General features: G+C 38.9%; 1 protein-coding gene across 2 annotated transcripts in view; it reads right to left on the bottom strand.

The window, feature by feature from the left end:
* DNER (delta/notch like EGF repeat containing) overlaps positions 1 to 20,944 on the bottom strand; it is a 276,274-nt gene that overhangs the window by 48,364 nt on the left and 206,966 nt on the right. For both annotated transcript variants that reach the window (XM_073359834.2, XM_073359835.2), the window contains exons 7-8: positions 13,672 to 13,785; positions 508 to 732 (exon numbers count right to left, since the gene is read on the bottom strand). In XM_073359834.2, coding sequence (XP_073215935.1) covers positions 508 to 732; positions 13,672 to 13,785 — 339 coding nt within the window. The remainder of the gene's footprint in view (positions 1 to 507; positions 733 to 13,671; positions 13,786 to 20,944) is intronic.

Here is a 20,944-nt window from a genome sequence, read left to right as displayed (position 1 = left end):
ATCACATGCAGTTTTTCCACCTGATCCAGCAATCTTTGCTCACAGAGAAGTCCCACTGAAATCAATGAGTGTGAATAAAGGCTCTAGGATTGGGCTCTTAGACATAATTAAACATTGTGAGTGGTTTACATTTATTTCTTCGTGTTTCCAGCCTTTTCCCAATAGCCAATTTCAAGGCTTCCCATACCTTTACTTCATTTTTCATTTCATTGACATTTGATATCTCACCTTAAAAATCCTCATGCTGCAAGCTTCAGTTCTATAATACAGCTGTAAATATAAACCAACCCATATGGAACTCAGTGTGTATTTTGAGTGCTTACCCTGCAATTTCTGATTATCCAAATGGAATGTGTAGATTCCTATCATTATTCTAAACAGATAGAACATCTGCTCAATGTGTATTACATACTGAAAAGAAAAAAGGAAGTAATTTTAAACTATGTATCCGAGGCTGTGTAAGAAGTATTAAAAGATTTATAAAATATGGAACTGGTTGGTACAAACCAGGAATACAGAGGCATTTATAACTGGTTCCAACACTGCGACAAATGCCATGTGCACAAGGATTCAGAGCACAGAAGTCAATCAGCTGAGAACAGGTAGGTCCCGTGAATCCAGGACTACAACTGCAGGAGTAGGCAAGTCTGTCTGCGTAACAGGTCCCATTGTTCTGGCAGAGAGATGAAGCACAGGGGTCTACTTTCTCTTCACAAGAAGATCCTAAAAATCCTAGGTGGAAAGAGATGATTTTCATAAATAAAACTTCTTTACACATAAGCTATTTAAAAAAAAACTTGCAGTAATTGACAGTTACACAATTTAGTATTTCTAATTGACTTTGTGGAAGAGTTACAGAAACACATATGCATGCACAAAAATATTAATTCTGGCAGCTGACATGTTTGTGACATTATTGAAACTCAGTGCATAAGGAGTGTAACTGCTTTGATGTGGCAGGATTTCAAAGATATTTGCAAAATCTTACATCAAGTATCATTTATCTCAAACAATTATAAAGGTATACTGGTTGGTTTAATTTAGAGAAAGTGAGAAAAATCAGACATCGTGTAAGCAGGTATAATTCCCATTAATATCTTGGAGCCAAATTCACCCCCAAGTCATAAATGGTGATGTATGTGTTATAATAGGGTAACTTGCATTCAGGATACATGCAAAATAAATGTAACTTAGCCCTGGTCTACACTAGGGGTGGGATCGATCTAAATTACGCAACTTCAGCTACATGAATAACGTAGCTGAAGTTGACGTACTTAGATCGACTTACCGTAGTGTCTTCACTGCGGTGAGTTGACTGCTGCCGCTCTCCTGTCGACTCCGCCTGCGCCTCTCATGGCGCTGCAGTACAGGAGTCGACAGGAGAGCACTCGAGGTCGATTTATCACATCTAGACTAGACACGATAAATCGATCCCCGCTGGATTGATTGCCGCCTGCCGATCCGGTGGGTAGTGAAGACATACCCTTATTTACATTCTGAGTTGTGAAAGGAAGCATGCAGTAGTGTCATCCTTAAACATTGAAAAATCGAAAGATTTCTAAAAAGAATTAATTTGGGGTTGGGGTTTTTTTGCCTTTAGGCACTCAGGCTCTAAGTAAAGCATATAATATTGTAAGAATTGTAATAAAATGAAGAGAGTTGGTAACATAGAGATGGTGGAGCAGTAACAGTAGCAAACACTCTGCGAGGGATACTACTTGCTAGACCAAAAATACTGAATTCAATACCTGTATTGTGGCATCTCTTGCTATTTATTATTGATCTTGGAAGTATTATTGTTCAGAACAATATCATTTTACACTTCAGGTGGTTGTATTTTATTAGTAATACATTTCCATTAATCCTGACAAGATGTGTTACTTCCAGGCATTTTTACAAAGTTTTTCTTTTCTTCCTTCCAGAATTAATCATTATTCAGACACAAAAGTGCATTAAATAGCCATTTTATTTTACTTTAGTTTTATCACTGCAATAATAGACAGCATCTGAGAAAGATTTTTCTATAGATTTTAAAAGCACAACAACTCTACAAAACAAGCAATGGATGAAATTATATTTTCAAGTGCAACAATAGAGAAACAAGCATACAATGGTATATTCAAATCATACTATTTGTTCTTTATCAGTGGATTTCTTAATGGTAAGAGGCAGTAAGGTCTAGTGGACTGGGCTAGAAGTCAGGAATTGCTTAATTGTGGTCCATGCTCTGACATGGACTTGATGTAAGATATTGTGCAAAGGCCAAATCTATCAAAAGTAGCTTCTAGTTTTGTAGGAGTCGATTTTTGTGCGGCCATATTTTAACACTTAGGACCTGATTCTCAGAGGTTCTGATCACCTACAACTCCTATTTAAGTCAGTGTTGCTGGCAGTATAGCTATAATATACTGCATACGTGTATACGTATATGTGCATTTATAAGCTAAATTCTGCTTTCAGCTATTGCAGCGTCAACACTGAATATTGTCACTGATTTAAGAAGAATTACATGACTTACACCATGGTAACGGAGATCAGAACAAGGTCCATAGATTTCGAGAAAACATGTAAAACGAGTAAATGAGGAGAATCAGACCCACAGTACTGCTACTAAGACACCTTAATTCTACTGCGTAAGACACCCGTTAACCTATGGCAGTGTGGCCTCTGGATAGGACACAGGACTGGGAGTTGGGAAACTAGGAATCTGTTCTTTGTCCTGCCACTGAGCTGCTCTGTAACTTTAGAGAATTCATTTCATTCTTAGGAAAAACACATGATCCATCATGCTTGGGTTTGGACAGGTTTCTGCTGGAAGCAATTTCCAGTGCTCAGAGCCCAAGATTGCCCTGCCACCAGCTCCCATGAGACCCACCTTCCCATCAACACAGAGCACAGCAAGCTTAACTGAAAGAATAAAAAGGAAGGCCCATATACATATCTGCTAGAGAGATGAATCAAAATTCATTACATGTTCCCTGCCAGAGCAGGGTAAAAGTGTTTTTTAAACTTACACAGACATAAACTTTCAAGTTAACTAAAAAAGGAATCAGAATACAAATAAACAATGTAAAGTAACTGTTCAAACTTCAGTATATTAAATACACTTGGACTACCAGTAAAAAAATCTGAGAAGGCAGGTGAAAAACTATATTTTTTTCACAGTAGCAGCCGTGTTAGTCTGTATCCGCAAAAAGAAAAGGAGTCCTTGTGGCACCTTAGAGACTAACAAATTTCTTTGTGTGAGCATAAGCTTTCGTGAGCTACAGCTCACTTCATCATGCATCCAATGAAGTGAGCTGTAGTTCACGAAAGCTGATGCTCATACAAAGAAATTTGTTAGTCTCTAAGGTGCCACAAGTACTCCTTTTATTTATTTTTTAAATCTCCTGGTTTTTAAGCCAGTCTCATGAGTTTTGAATGGTTTGAACTGGTTATACTGCATGTGCTTAAGAATTCTGCTAAACGAGGAATGGATTTGCGTATGCTAAGCATGTTAAGTACTTAAGAGCTTTGTGTTTTCCATGGCTGGTCTGCTTTAGGGGTAGTGTGGAGCTACCCACCCCAATGGAAGCTCCAAGAAACATGCTTTCTAGCGATCGTGGATACACAGATGAACTTAGAATGATGAATCATCGCTTTATGCCCAGACAGCTGCTCCTCAAGCACAGGGATTGTGACTTCTCTGCGAGCTTGTTCTTCCCCCCATATTCACATAAGGATCAGAGACAAATATGTATGCCAAAAGGCTTGGTCTGTGAGAACAAAGGAAGAAATGAATTCCAGAGCTGAGGGCCCTCTGCAGAGAACACCTGGCCATCAGTCCAATAACATTTAAAATCTAGGGACTAACAAGCTTGAGCCCAGCAGCTGATCTCAAATATCCTGATGAGTCATTGGGAGAGGTAGTTTCTCAAGCAGTAAGCACATAAAATATAGTACCTGATGTTTTATAGATCAAAGTCAGCTCCTTGAAATGTGCTAAGTGAATGGGAAGCCAGAGCAGTCCCTTACAACTAGATGATATCTGCTCCCTGCAGTGTTGACGCTGCATTAGCTGAAAGCAGAATTTAGCTTATAAATGCACATATACGTATACACGTATGCAGTATATTATAGCTATACTGCCAGCAACACTGACTTAAATAGGAGTTGTAGGTGATCAGAACCTCTGAGAATCGGGTCCTAAGTGTTCAAATATGGCCACACAAAAATCGACGCCTACAAAACTAGAAGCTACTTTTGATAGATTTGGCCTTTTGCACAATATCTTCCATCAAGTCTTATGTTTGAGTTAAATATATGCAAATACTAGAACCAAGTATAATTACACTGCTAAATTGAAGGTGTGACTTTTCAGTGCTTCTGATTGTATATTTAAGTCAATACTTACCAATAAAATAAAAAAATAATGAAAAGGTTAATAGAGGTGCACGGATCAAGAACGGCATAAAAATGGTGAAAAATGGGTTTTTCACCTTTACATTTATTTTGCAGATAAATATCATCTGAAATTTTCATCAGCTAAATTGCAAAAAGGAAGCCCTAATAACACATGATTAAAATGGGGAAATGACTGGGGATTTATGATATCAGAATGCAGAATTTACCAAAGGCAAATAAATAAAACAGGAAGCAAGAAGGGATGGCAACATCAGTTAAAAATTCTATTGCTCAAAAGATATGATAAAAATATTTTTGCTGACATAGCCATTTGGCTAGAAGTCAAAGACAACAGAAATAGTCAGAGACGTGATATTCCTTAGACATTTCTATATACCACAGCAAGAGAAGGTAGATCAGGAAATATTTTCAGAGACGAGAGCTCTGAAAGAAAGCTAGAATTCTGATCATGAGAGCATTTTAATTACTTGGCTACTGAGTGGATAACAGTCATGCAAAAACTAAGAAAGGTAAATGTTTTCAGAGGTAGTGCAAGATTTTGTGAACAACCAACTTGGCTGGAGATTATGTTAGAACTAATCCTAGGAAATGTGTCAAATGTGATAAATGAAGTTAGTGAACACTGAGGACCAGAAATTACAAAATCTTTAGATTTGAAATATGTGGATAAGCAATAAAAGTAGTAAGATAAATATTTTTGATTTTTCTTGTACAAAGCCTTTTTATGAGGAAATACAAAATGCTCTATGGAATTTTCATTAGAATTTTATATAAAAGAGATGCCTATTATAGGGAAATGAGAAATAATTAGGAAATAGTAGTAAGACTTTAATTGACATTCATCCCAGCCAAGTCTAAACACACAAAAGGGCAAGAGAGACCAAATGGGCAAAAGCATAAAAGAGATAGGCAAGCAAAAAGAAGGTAGCTTTTAAAATTAAGAACAATATGGAAGGATGCAAGGTAAAACGATAATTACATTAGCAAAAAATTTAATGAAAACTAAGTTACAGTAATAGTTTAAATTAACAATAAAGTATTTTTCAAATATATTCACAGCCTCTTTTATATTGTTAAGAACAGTGTGTTCTGTAATCACCAGATACTCTGGGTACCACACGTACACAATAGGTGTATTCCCCATGTTCATAGTATCAAGGTGATAAATGGACCTTGATTGGACTATTGTGCAAGTGTATAGAAGTAACAATCAACTTTGTTAGACGTATTAGAGAAAACCCATCTTGCCTGGGTATGGAAAACAAATCCAGAAAAGGTGAACACCACCACACCTGGACTGTTCCTAGTCTATTGTCAAAGTTTTCTAGTCAATAACTCTGCTAGTCAATTAAAATTCATGGACCTAGTGTGCATTTTATTGGCTGGTAGAGCAAGTCAACTCATCCCAATCACAACTTAACACCTTCTGTTCGCTGTCAAGCTTTAATTTCCTCTCATTGTACCACTAACTCCACATCAACAGTATTCTTAAATTTCACAGAATCATAGAAACGTAAGAATGGAAGGGACCTCGAACAGGCATCTAAGTCTAGTCCCCTGCATTGAGGCAGGACTAAGTATTATCTAGCCCTGAGGTTCTCAACCTTTTTCTTTCTGAGGCTCCCCCGACATGCTATAAACACGCCACGACCCACAACTGTTTTTTTGCATAGAAAAGCCAGGGCCAGCATTAGGGAGCAGCAAGCAGGGCAATTGCCCAGGGCCTCACATCACAGGGGGCCCCACAAAGCTAAGTTGCTCAGGCTTCGGCTTCAGCGACAGGTGGCAGGCTCAGGGCCCCGGGCTTTAGCCTCACATAGCAGGGCTTCGGTTTTCTGCCCTGGGCCCCAGTGAATCTAACACTGACCCTGCTTGACAGACCCCCTGAAACCTCCGACCCCTGTTTGAGAACCACTGATCTAGACCATTCCTGACAGGCATTTGTCTAACCTGTTATTAAAAACTTATGACGACAGAGATTCCACGGCCTCCCTAGGTAATTTGTTACAGGACTTAACTACCCTTACAGTAAGGAAGTTTTTTTTAACATCTAACCTAAATTTACTTTGCTGCAATTTAAGCCCTTTACTTGTTCTGTCCTCAGTGGTTAAGGAGAACAATTTGTCACTCTCCTCTTTAACAATCTTGTACATACCTTTGAAAACTATTATTCACCCCCCACACCTCCCGTCTTCCCTTCTCCAGACTAAACTAACCTAGTTTTTCCAATCTTTCCTTGTATATCATGTTTTCTAGACCTTTCAACATTTTTGATGCCCTCCTCTGGTCTTTCTCCAATTTGACCACATCTTTCCCAAAGTATGGTGCCCAGAACTGGACACAATACTCCAGTTGAGGCCTTCTCAGTGCTGAATAGAGTGGAAGAATTACTTCTCATGTCTTGCTTAAAATGCTCCAGCTAATACATCCTAGAATAATGTTTCTTTTTTTTGTAACAGAATTACATTGTTGACTCATATTTAGTTTGTGATCTACTATAACCCCGATCCTGCTCTGTGGTACCCCTCCCTAGCCAGTTACTCCCCATTTTGTATTTGAGAATTTATTATTCCTTCCAGAGAAGGACTTTGCATTTGTCCTAATTGAATTTCATCCTATTTAATTCAGACCATTTCTCCAGTTTGTCAAGATCGTTTTGAATTCAAACCCTACCATGAGGCTTGAAATATGATGATCAAAGTGACATTTCACACAAACGGAACACATTGAAAGAGAAAAATAAATGTCCCTCTCCCAGTCACTGAACATGCATCTATATTAGCACTGGAGGGGATTTCTTGGGCCGTCTAATCCAGTCCTTACACAAGTGCAAAAATTTCTTCATTCTACTTCTCTGAATGTAAAATCCAATTGTGCCCTGAAAACAAGTTGCCTCAACAAACTGCACAAAGTAGATTATTTCCCAACTTATTTTGTATATATGTCGGAGCTAAAATATAATGTTAAGCAGAAAATCATGGGATCTTCAAGCCTGATTCTCTAGTTTATTAACCATTCTTTAAGGACTCTAAAACTATTAAAGATTATCTAATGAATATAAAGAACTACTTCTATTTAATCCGTTCACTTTCCACTGCCTAAGAAGCTCACCTTTCATACTTTTCGCGACTGATTTCTAAAACACAGGTCTCATTTGTAGAACATAAATGAACCATGTTGAAATTATTCCTCATTATTTCCTTCCATCTCTTCTTCTGCCATCCATTGCATGCTCTTCTCTTTTTTCCTTTTGTAATGTGGTTATATTTTCCATCTCTCCTGTTCTGTTCATTTTCTATCACATACTACCTCCCAATTCTCCAGTACTTTAGTTTTTAAATGTGTACTAACCACTGGCCTGCCTTCCTCCTACTGTGCTGAATTAGCACTTCAGAAAGAAAGGCCTCCTCTCAACATGCAACTACAATTAGGCACAGTGGGAGAAAGGTAGCAGAGCAAGAGCCCAAGCCTATGCTTGAAGCTGATCATATTTTTTAGAAATGAAACATGTCAGGGTATTCTAAAAATAGCAGATCTGCAACTTCCAAGCAGATATTCTTTGGCTTATTTACAAAAAAAATTTCCTCCTCAGTCTCCCTGCTCCCTAAAAATCTCCAAATAAAAGCTCACAAACTGTATTTGAGTGAGAAAGATAAAAATATGGTCTCAAATGGAATAAGAAAAAACATGGCTATGTATCTGGCCAGAGCAGTCAATACTGTATTTTATAATGTGGCATCTACAAGCTCAGCCCTTATTCTTCCCCTCAAAAACCTGAAATTCCTGTTATTGTTAGTATAGGTATATTGCATTTCCTTGCCATGTTGGACAATATCATAGCTAACGTGCTTGGTTGATACTCTATCCCAGTACAAGTGCCCATGCCTTTGCAGAAGGGACCAGATGCGACCTCTGCAGCAGCATTCTCCCTTCCTTGTGGTGGGGACAAAATTAGGAAAGATGGATACTCAACAGCAACATTACTGAAGCAGCAGCAGTTCAGCTGAGGGAAGGGGACCAGCATAGCCACATACAGGGGCAACCATACATAAAGAACATCACCTAATTCTGCAAGTTTGGAGGTGTTTTGCCCAGAGAATACCTTATGTAAAAAGGATTAGGAGGCTAGATGTGTAGTCCCAGAAACCTCTCTTCACTAGAGAGGATGGCTCTAGAGAACACAGAGGGTGAATACAGTGCAGTTTTTTGCCTGCTTAATGGGGTCCCCTTCCAATGTTTTTTCTGCTTGAAGGGGCAATCTAGCTCTGCACACTGATTGATTCTAAAGACAACATGGTGCAGTATAATGCAATTAAACAGCAACAGTTTTTTGGATAAAGGGGAAATGTTTGTGCTCCAATCTATAATCCAGGGGTGGCCAAATTTACTGACCCTCTGAGATATGACAATCTTCAGAAGTTCGAGAGATGGATCGCACCTGCCGGGGCTCAGGACTTCAGCCTTGCAGGAGGCACCTGCTAGGGCTCAGGGCTACAGCCCTGTTCCTGCTGAAGCCCCAAGCCTTGGCAGGTGCTTCCGGTGGGGCTGAAGCTCCAAAACCCCCCATCCCTGCTAGCCAGAGGAGATGCGTGAGGGGTGCACATGTAGTCACATGTCCAGCTCCCTCACGATTTTTGCTATGGTTTGCTGGCCCTGCTCGGTTACATGGTGCTGCCGGGCCCTTTTCCTGCACAGCAGCTGCTGGAGCTGGCAAGCTGGGAGCTGCGGCCATGGGGAGAGCCAGCAGCAAATAGCTGGGAGCTGCAGGGAGAGCCACTGCTTTTGCTTCTGCCTCTCCCTGCAAAGCTAAAGTAGTGCCCCCTCTCTGCAGCTCCTAGCTGTTTGCAGCTGCCTCTCCACAAGGAGCTAACACATGGGAGCTGCAGGGAGGGGGCACTGAGGGGTAAGCACGGGGGGGGGGGGTGCATGCCTGGTAGGGCACGACTCAAACTGTTGGGGGGGCAAACCTTTAAATTGTGCCCCCCCCCCCCCCCCGAGTCACAACAGACACCAGTCAGCTCTGGCAGAAACCCCTAGCCCCACCATCCCGCTGCAAGGCAGAAGCCCCAAGCTCCACACCACCAACCTGGTAGGTGGAGAATGTGGGGGAGATCATGGGTGACTCCATGAGCTGCACTTTAACTGTGAAAGAGCCGATGTGGCTCACGAGCTGCGGTTTGACCACTCATGCTGTAATCCGTAGCAGCAAGTACACCTCTACCCCGATATAACGTGACCTGATAGAACACGAATTCGGATATAACGCAGTAAAGCAGTGCTCCGGGTGGGCAGGGCTGCGCGCTCCGGTGGATCAAAGTAAGTTTGATATAATGCGGTTTCACCTATAAAGTGGTAAGATTTTTTGGCTCCCGAGGACAGTGTTATATTGGGGTAGAGGTGTATAACAAATAGAGTAAACACACAATCAAAGTAGAAGATCCTCACCCAATTCCATCCTGATTCTATATAACAGCTGCAAGTTGTAAGTTATTCAGAAACATTAATAAAAATGATGTAATATATAGTGTGGTTTATTTTTAAGGGAGGTCAACGTGCTGTGCTGTGCTGTACTTATTGTATTAGACATGCAGTAGAAATCTGTCTGATACTAATTACATTCGCTAAAATTACAGTAAGAAAATATTTGATGTAAATATTTGTTTTTGCTCCTATAGAAAAAGTGAATCGTTGTTTATTCTAATTCTTTATTAGGAAAATAAATGCTAATATATTTTGATACTAAAATGAAACAACAGAAACTTACTAGTGCATTAGATCTGAAGCATGAGAATAGGAATGGTGTTTCTGTTCATTTCAGCTCAACTCACTCTGCCTTTGAGATTGTGTGCACGTTCTCTATGGTAATATATGCATATTCTTTATATAATCATAAAGTAATGTTTCCCATGGTCATTTAAATCTGGATGCTAGCCTGGACCAACCCAAATCCCAGTGCACAAATCCCTTGCTATAAAAGTTTTATCTGTATACCTCAGCATATCACAGAGTCTCTGATGAACCATAAAAATTACTTTTGAAAAAGTCAACACACAAGTCACTCGTCCACAAATTGGGGCCTTTAACAGAAAGCATCTCTTTCCTAAAGGCTCCAAACCTTAAAACTTTGCAATATTTCCTATTATTTAGTCATCTTAAATCCACAAACATGCTACAAAAGAAATGAGCTAATGGGGAAGCTTTAACAGGCTTCAACACCATTTGTGCCAAGATCTTTGGCACATGAAATGTCAGGGCTGCTGGGGACAGGACTTATGTTCATGTGCTCTCTGAACTGACTTCCTGGTTTGTGGGTGTCAATCTTGGTACAAAAAGGACTTTAAATGCATTTAGAGCTCTAATAATCTTTCACATCGGGTCTGACAGATCATTGCACCCTTCAAGACAACCTGGAGGATGACCAGGAAGGACTTGACAAAGTCACTGCACACACACTGCCACACAGCTAATTGGTCAGTGATGTGTAGCCGCCTCGAGTCCTTTTCAATGTCTCGCCAAATGAGGTGGTGGCTCAGTACCAAAGACTTCAGTGCTGAGATGCCTAGGGCATCATGGACTAGGTGTACCACTCAGTGTCCTGCCTTGGTGGTAAAGCTACACTGTTGGATTCCGAGAAAATGTGGGTCTGCACCAATGCAAGCAGTGCCAACAACAGCAGAGGTTTGCCCAAAGGCAACTCAGATTTATGTTTCAAGTAACTCTCCTTCAAAGCACCCTAGGCTGGCATCTTGCCAGATATATGGGGGTTTCTTTGTGGGCAGAGGTCCCTTCAGAAGGGAGAAGAGTGATTCTCTGAAACACTTGAGTGCCTTGGGTGACATATGAAATTAGATCTGACATCCCCATACAGAAGTGATCCAGAAAATGTGAATATCCATTAATGATGTTCATGCAGCACATACACTCCTTGAAGCTGCTACAAAACAGAAAGACTGGAGCTGAATAGGAGCAAAGGCTTCATCAGAGACGCAAAGCAAGAAGGTGAGATAACAAAGCAAAAAATGCCACAGAAAATTGCATCCAAGTGCCAAGAAGAAAAACAGCAAAGCACTGAGCAAAAATGGCAAAGAGCTAAAAACTATATCAAAGAACTTCATACTCAAAATAAAACACAGGCCATGGTATGAAAGTTGTTTCAAGATTTTTGGCAGCTGGAGAATGGTTGTCAATGATGTTCCTGGGCTAGTGGCAGAGAAAGAGCTGCAGAAATAATAATTACGATGAAAAGAAGCAGACCTGACTGTAGGATCAGGTGGACGCAGCACAAAGATATCCAAACCCACTGAGGTTGAAAGGAGTAAGTTCAGCTGGAGAGGCACAGGTTCCTGCAGGTATTTTTGGGACATTGCAAGGGCAACAGTTAAGCTCAAGGGGGGTCAGCACAAAACATGTGTGATGTAAGTGGTTCCACACACCATTGTTCCACCTCCTTGTGTTGGGGTGTGGCATTGCAGGTACTCCCTGCTTCAGTTTACAAAGTGTGACAGCTAATCCCAAATAGGGCGGTGTGCCGTAAACTCAGCATACCATCTTTAAACGGTTAAATAATCTGGTTGTCCGTGCCTTTAAACAAACAAATGTCAAAGGCAGATGCTTCACTGCAGCACTTTTAAGCCCAGGACCCAAACTGCCCTTGGAGTGCTGGGTTAGCACAGAAGAGCTCCTCCTCTGTCCCAGTTTCACCCAGCAGACCACTCAGAGTAAGCAGGCAAGCCTTCTTAACTGGCCTGCTGTCTTCCTATTGGCCTGTGTCACCTCCAGGAGGACTAAATCTCATTGGTGGCCTGGCCCAAGTGGATTTTCCTTAAGCAGGGGATGTCAGGGTGATGATGCCTTCAGCAAGGGGCTGAGACAGAGTGATAGCCCCCACCACATAGGTGGATAGTGGCTCTGATCCCTTCTCACTACTGCTGCCACGAGGGGACAAAACTTTTAAGAGCTTTGGGGAGTATCACCCGATCTGTGCTAAGGAACTGATCCAGGACTGCTAATTGGTTAGTATTAGCATGTATTTAATTATATTATACACACGAATGAATGTCATCTTCAAAACTGCAAAAATTATCTAACCAATACGTATTTTTCTTAATTACTGTTCTTACTGATAAGATTTTCTTTTAGCCAATTATATAAGATACTTGAACAAATTTCATTAGGAAGTCAAGCTACATTTGGCTAAGTCCCAACATCTTATGATTGTCTCATTGAATTCTGGTACTATTTATACAACAAACAATTTTCAAAATTCTTCTAAAATGCAAGGTTAAGACTGCTGACATAATGTCAATTCAACGCAGCCGTTAAGTGGGTCACTCATTAGAGCAACTATCTCCAGAGAAAGAGAAAAGCCAGTCTGAAGCAATTACAAATAACCCTTCGTTGTTAAGCAGGTTCATATTTCTTCAAGAGAAATGGTTATTAATTATCAACAAACTTCTACCTAAAAGTAAACTCAACTGTATAAAAGATAGTATTGGAAGAATAAAAAACAACTATAGGTGAATTGGGAGAGGAAATATGATTAGCTCTGGACAACAACCTTAACTATTGTTTCGTTTTGATGACTAATAGAACACTTTGTAACTGGAAGCTTTCACTACTAAGAATGTATGCAACCAGCCATTGCAGCTAGCATGATGTTATAAAAAGGATATGCTTTCAACGTCACAATGTCCTCATTACATAGAGTTAACATTTACAGTGTTTACTGATGAAAATTATTTCAAGGCTTTCATATAGTGAGAGATAAACCAGTTCAAATAAAAACAGAATGGATCAAATCTTTTCAGGGTTTGAAAATGTTCAGTTAATTAAAAAAGTATACTCCTATAAACTTTCTATTTTATCTAGGAACAGAAGCAGATATATAAAAATAACATGAGAGGGTGGCTTTTCTTTTGATTTTTCTGAACAAGGCAAAAATCAGGAACAACTGTACATTCTTATGTCCTTTTCTCACAAGAGCTCTAGCCTGATTTCCAGATAGGAGAGATTAAAAGAACATGGAGAATTCTTTTGTTCAGCATATACACTGAAACTTAATGTGGTTTGAAACATCATTAATAATGGTAATGCAAAGATTTCTAAACTGGAATTCTATCCACCTAAATTGATGTCTTGTCAGGTAGAGCTTCCAATATATGTTCATTTAACTAAAAAGTTACATCATCAAACTATATCCCATATAACATCAACTTTGTTAATGCTGATAAGAGGTATGATTTAAAATAAGAAGTTGTTTCTATTTACCTTCTGGACATTGACAACTGAATCCACCGATACTGGAAAAGCAGGTACCTCCATTTCTGCATGGCTCTTGGCTGCAGTGATCAATCTCTGACTGACATAGTTCTCCAGTGTAACCTATATCATAATTCAAATGTTTTAGAAAGTGAAGAAAAATTGAAGTTTTATTACCAAATTTGCCATTATATCATTTAAATAGCAGTAAGTGAGTTTCCTTGAATAATATTACCCAGAGATGAGAAATAGTATTCATGACAATCTCTCAATATTCAAATTTTCATTAAAACATTCAATTAATAAGAACCTCGGTTCCAGCAACATAAATCAAAATTCAAATACAGTGATACTATCAAATTGTATTTTACCAACAGCAATATTCTAACTGCATTAGTGTGTATGGGGTTGTGCAACCACAAAGAACTTCAAATGAATTTCAATTTTATTTTTAATCTGAACACAAAAAACCTCCAGGGAGACTTTAAACAAGACTTTAAAGTCATTCTGAATTATTTGTGTATGCTGAATGACTGTCATTTGTTCCCACTTCTGAGCCTCAGAGAGGATTGTTTATTTGAAGTGAGAAATGTGGAGACACGATCACCCCAGTTGTAAATTCTGCCAAAAACAAGCTCCTCAAAGGTCTCAAGCGACAGATTGCAAGTGCAGTGTGGGGCACATCTACACAGTGAGGCAATGCACATTATAACGGTGTGATTTCTAAAACCAATAAAGTATTGCACATTAATTGGTCTGTGTAGACCCTGCTGGTACGCACTAAAAGTTCCCTAGTGAGCTTTAACCTAGTGTTGTTTGAAATAGTATTACATTAATGCGCATTAGGGAACTTTTAGAATGCACCGGCAGGGTCTCTGCCATAAATATAAAGGGAAGGGTAACCACCTTTCTGTACACAGTGCTATAAAATCCCTCCTGGCCAGAAGCAAAACCCTTTCACCTGTAAAGGGTTAAGAAGCTAAGACAACCTCGCTGGCACCTGACCCAAAATGACCAATGAGAGGACAAGATACTTTTAAATCTCGAGGTGGGAGAACAAAGGGTCTGTCTGTCTGTGTGATGCTTTTGCCGGGAACAGATCAGGAATGCAGCCTCACAACCCCTGTTAGTTAGTAAGTCATCTAGCTAGAAAATGAGTTAGATTTCCTTTTGTTTAATGGCTAGTAAAATAAGCTGTGCTGAATGAAATGTATATTCCTGTTTTTGTGTCTTTTTGTAACTTAAGGTTTTGCCTAGAGGGATTCTCTATGTTTTGAATCTGATTACCCTGTAAGGTATTTACCATCCTGATTTTACAGAGGTGATTCTTTTACCTTTTCTTTAATTAAAATTCTTCTTTTAAGAACCTGATTGCTTTTTTCATTGTTCTTAAGATCCAAGGGTTTGGGTCTGTATTCACCTGTACAAATTGGTGAGGATTCTTATAAAGCCTTCCCCAGAAAAGGGGGTGTAGGGCTTGGAGGGATATTTTGGGGGAAGACATCTCCAAGTGGGCTCTTTCCCTGGTCTTTGTGTAAGACGCTTGGTGGTGGCAGCCTAGGGTTCAAGGACAAGGGAAAGTTTGTACCTTGGGGAAGTTTTAACCTAAGCTGATAAGAATAAGCTTAGGGGGTCTTTCATGCAGGTCCCCACATCTGTACCCTAGAGTTCAGAGTGGGGAAGGAACCTTGACAGTCTCCATGGGCCAATTAATGCAGAACACATTAGTGCATGTTACCCCATGGTGTAGATATACCCATAATGTCAATTGATTGTTAACTTGCTTTTTCCCATATGCTTGAAGACATTATAGTAGGTTCAGAATAAGGACCAAACATGGACATAACAATCTAAGTAATGAAATACTCCAAACTCAAATCCTATCACAAGTACCACACATTTTTCATTCGATGTTTAAAATGATTTCTTTTGTTTCTACTAATTCTCTAGGGATTTGTGTGTAAAGAGAAAAGTACTGCATGTTACACACCTGATTGTTACCAAATATGATAGTGAAATACTTAATTGATGGTAAAAAAGAAAAAAAGAGAAAAAGGAATGTTTATCACCATATATTATCCTTGTCAAAGTCTACAATTCCCAGTTATGTCAAATGGAATTGCGTGTATTGATCTAGGGCAATATGTGGTCTTCAGTTTACCATAGACTAGTGGGAGGAAGTGTAGTCTAATGTCTCGAGCATAAGACTGTGAATCAGGAGACTGAGTTCTAATCCCCCTTCTATCACTGACTTGGTGTTTTGACACTGGGCAAGTTACTTAAGGGGTCTGTGTGTCAGTTTCTCCATCTGTAAAATGCTTGCCCATATCTGTAAACTGACATGAGATCTACAGTTGAAAAGTGCTCAGGATTAATCATTGTTATCATATGAGAATAAATACATATAAATATAATAAAATATATTTAAATACTTGAGGTACCAATGGGTCTAAACCAGAACAGCATAGCTAAAGTTCCCTGAACTCTAGGTATGTGGATATAGAACCAAATGTGTATTTCACCTTCTACACAGGCATTTCTCTATTACTGGGAAAAACCAAACCATTATATGTTAAGACTCTAGAGAATTTCAAATCCAGATCTGGATTAGAACTTTGTTTATTGGGCCTATCCAGAGCACAAAATGTGAATATCAATGAACTTTGGAGAAGTTCAGATCTGAATCTGTTTCCAGATACGAGCTTCATGATTTGGGCCGCACTCAAATTTGAGAGTTACATTAGCATTAAGTAGTACAGTCTTATCAAATACAATACACTTTCTTTTCTTTTTTTCCTATCAAACGTTTCAAGATTTTTTAAAAAATATATATACTCAATCAGAAATCTAATTCTTGAACACAGTCATAGCCTGAATCCCCCACGGGGGGTTCTCCATCATCTCTCTTTATAATTATGTTTCTAGGCACAGGTACTAATACCATGCTGTGTAATTTTGGAACTAGCATCAGGAATTCTAATAGGGCAGAAGGCACTAGACCTGCTTGGACTGTTTTCCTCATGCAGAATAGATATTCCTTAATTATTGATTGGATCATTTTTTATATAAAGTGTTTAACATTTAAAAGCCTACTGGGCAGACTTACACTTAAAATTACATCAACAGGCTTGAATAGGTGTAAATCAGCATTGAATTTGGCCCCAAAGGTGTATAACTGCTAGAATTTTATACCAGGTAAGATTTCTAAGATTTTCCTCTTCTCTGTGTTTTCTTTGAATTTTCACATGGTATCATGAGCAAAATTCTGTTCCTCTGTTCTCCAGCATGAATCCAGAATAACTCTCTTGTATCTCCATTAACACCATAACTGGCACCTAGGTTCAACAAAAAAACTAAGGAATCTCCCATAGGTGGTTCGTCTAGGTCAGGGCTAGGTTACACAGCAGAGCAATGAGAGGAAGCTTGTGCTGTCAACTGTTTGTTACCATGCCCGTACTGTGGATGAACAGTAGATTTCAGTATTTACACTGACAATGGTGATGAGCACTTAATGAACATAACACTTACAAAAAGACAACAAGCACAAGGAACCACAGAACACTGTTGGCCAAGTAATTTTCTTTTGATATATATATTCCAGTGTTTCAAGTTCTCTCTCACATTCATAGGATTATTTTTCTGAAGCATAGTGCAATAGTGAATATGCTTACTTCATTTTCAGTTATGGCCATCTTCAGAAGTGTAAGTTTGTGAAAATAAAAATTACATTGGAATTCACTGTGTGATTGGAAAAACTTTAGTCAAATGAGGGACATGTAATTGCATGGCTCTGCAACTTGCTAAAAGAATCAGCTGGATTTGCTGAGACTGTCATAACAACCTGGAACAAATCACACCATAAAGATGACATTTTATTGTCAGCTTTATGAAAACAAATATATTCCCTCTAATTAACAAGTACATTGCATGTATTCTTTTACTGAAAGAAAATATTCTTTTGGTCTTTAACAGCCAATACTGAGTGCTGCAAATTAACAGTTTCCTAAATGAGTCATACTACAAAAAAGCAGCTTGTCAGTCAGATACATTTTAAAAATCTTTGTTCCTGTACATTTTGTGCTGTTACAAATCTCTGTAACATTTTCTTGTAGCAAGGTTATGGCAACATGGTACGTCACAGATACTATGGGTCCTGAAAGCTTTCAAAAATGAGGAGTTTATAGTATATTCTATTTTTAGTTTCCACTTCCTCTACTAGCTTCAAATATGCAGTGAAGGGAATCTGTTAGAATCTTTTCTCAAAGAAATAACATGAAGACCACCAGTTTCCACTTTTCATTTCTTGATATACTGACATATGTTCTAGTAGAAAATCTAGTGAACATTAGATGAAGCAAGCAGTGATAGTCATTCCAATTACTACAAAAACAGTAGATTTCAAAAAACAAAAGCAGAAATTTACAAGGAGAAAAAAAACCTCCGAAAAAGCCAAACCCAACACATTTTAACAAATGTCTGAAGAAACAGGGCCTAAATTCTTCAATGGCACAAATGAGTCCTACTCCAGTGGCTTCAATGAAGTTGAACCCACTTACCCCATAACTGAATTTTCCCCAAAGAGAACGTGTGAGCCTAAGAATGTAAGTCCAAGACAAGAATCAGAGTGAAATGAAAAATCTTTGAAAACATGAATGGATAATAACAACAACAAGGCAGGGTAAGAAAAATTAAGTAAGACTGAATTGTCATATTTATGGGCCCCGCCTCAGTACTAATGAAATCAATGGCAATGTTCCCACTAACTTAGCTCTCTCTTTTTCATATATTTATTTTTAGGGAGTCAGGGAAGAGTGGTGATCAGCCAGAGAAAGAATCTATGATATCTGGCTACCTTTATAAAAAAAAATCAGTTTCTAAACTTCTTGTTTTGTCTGGGATCAGAAATATCACAAGTAGTATAAAACACACATAATTTGTGAGATTACTGAAACATAACCCAACTAAAGCCAGGATATAATAGAAATCTCATATAGAAACTTTCTTGTGAGCTTCACTATTCAATATATCAGGCAAAAGATTTAGATTAAGGTTAGAGCATTACATTTCAATGGGAAGTTTGACTGAGTGAGTGGATGATATGATCAGGCCCAATTTCAGGCAAGTTTTGGGTAAATATATGAATTTTTGGCTATTTCTACAAGCCCAGCCACAGCTAGAGGATGAATGCACAAACCACTACTCAAACAAGTAGCTCCACTGAAGGACTTGGCTCAAGGTTTGCACATCGCTAAAATGTGGGGGGATCCATGAAGCAGAATTTGGATATTTGTTTTTGCCTTATATATAGTTAATTTTTGAGAATTACTACTAATTGCCATTTACAAAATAAGTTCACATAAAGATAATTTAGTCTAATATTACATTTTAAAGAGGAATTTAAATAGGTATTTATATGCTTATGCCTATACAGTATATAAAAATACATTTTCAAGTGTCTTCTCCAAGTTACGGACAATTTTATGGTCAATGAATTCTGAATACATTGTATCCACTCACTATGACTTAACTGTAGGGATTTTTCAGGTCACTCAATTTATCTAGTTCAGTTCCAGTCTAATCTTTCTCTTCTAAACTGTCCTTTGCCGTTAATAGAATTTAAAGCATTACGTAACTATATTTACATATCTTACTCGTAAAAGAGACAGTTGGATCCATCTGTATATTTATGAAATATAATAGAGAAGAATGTGTTTGTATAGGGAGGTCATATCTCATTTCCAGCATGGTTTAAGTATAAATTCAAGTCATTAAATGAAGCCCATATGCAAATTAGTTTGGGGCTGCACATACAAAATAGTTAAACTAAGCAAAGGGAGAGAGAGAGACTGGAAATTCAGAGGCATAAAAAGCAGCATATTTAGATGATGGGTGGGGATGCAAGATAGCTACCTTAAGTCATCTTTGTATACTGCAATTTCTGGGTTGGTACCCTAGCATAAGTTAGAGCAGCTAGAAGGTTGCTCTAGCTTGAACTGGCTGCCAACAGCCCATGTTGACAGTACAAGAGCCTGGGATTAGTGGGGCATACGGATGCCCAGCTCATTTCCCCTACTTTAATTACATAAGAACCGTCATACTAGGTCAGACTAAAGGTCCACCTGGCCCAGTATTCTGTCTCCGACGGTGGCCAATGCCAGGTGCTTCAGAGGGAATGAACAGAACAGATTGCAGGGTGGAGAGTGATGTACATGCTGCTATACCTGCATTGCACCCTGATAGATCCCCTTACACTGAGACAATTCTTCCAAGGCCAACAGTGCTGGCTGTAAGGCCACTTTGAATAATCTATTACTCCTGGTTCAATTTATTGATTATTCCATCTGACTTTCATCACAAGGTTTCAACTATCTTCAGAACTAACTGTTAACTTCTATATTATGCACAGTTCCAGGGCTTGATTCTGCAAGCACTATATGTGTGGAACTTCCATTGACTACAAAAGGAATTTCATGATTAGAGGATTTACAGAATATGTTCCATAGTATTAAAAATTCCAACGGATGATCCTTCTGGGCTAAATTCTACACTTAGATACTTCTATGCCACAACACTGACTTCAAAATTTAGCATACATTTTATAAAACTAGCCACTTTTAACCACTTCTGTCAAGGTTCCTTCCCCACTCTGAACTCTAGGGTACAGATGTGGGGACCTGCATGAAAAACCCCCTAAGCTTATTTTGACCAGCTTAGGTTAAAACTTCCCCAAGGTACAAACGATTTTACCTTTTGTCCCTGGACTTTTTTGCTGCCACCACCAAGCGTCTAACAAATATAACAGGGAAAGAGCCCGATGGAAACGTCTTTCTCCCCAAAATCCCCCCCAAGCCCCACACCCCCTTTCCTGGGGAAGGCTTGATAAAAATCCTCACCAATTTGCTTAGGTGAACACAGACCCAAACCCTTGGATCTTAAGAAAAATGAAAAAGCAATCAGGTTCTTAAAAGAAGAATTTTAATTAAAGAAAAGGTAAAAGAATCACCTCTGAAAAATCAGGATGGTAAATACCTTACAGGGTAATCAGATTCAAAACATAGAGAATCCCTCTAGGCTAAACCTTAAGTTACAAAAAGACACAAAAACAGGAATATACATTTCATTCAGCACAACTTATTTTATCAGCCATTTAAACAATACAGAATCTAACACATATCTAACTAGATTGCTTACTGACTTTTTACAGGAGTTCTGACCTGCATTCCTGCTGGTCCCGGCAAAAGCAACACAGACAGAGAGAACCCTTTGCCCCCCCCCCCCACCA

The sequence above is a fragment of the Lepidochelys kempii genome, chromosome 9 (genome assembly GCF_965140285.1).
Source record: "Lepidochelys kempii isolate rLepKem1 chromosome 9, rLepKem1.hap1, whole genome shotgun sequence".
Taxonomy (NCBI): Eukaryota; Metazoa; Chordata; order Testudines; family Cheloniidae; genus Lepidochelys; species Lepidochelys kempii.
The sequence above is the reverse complement of the archived record's forward strand: the minus strand, read 5'-3'. Positions and strand labels throughout refer to the sequence as shown.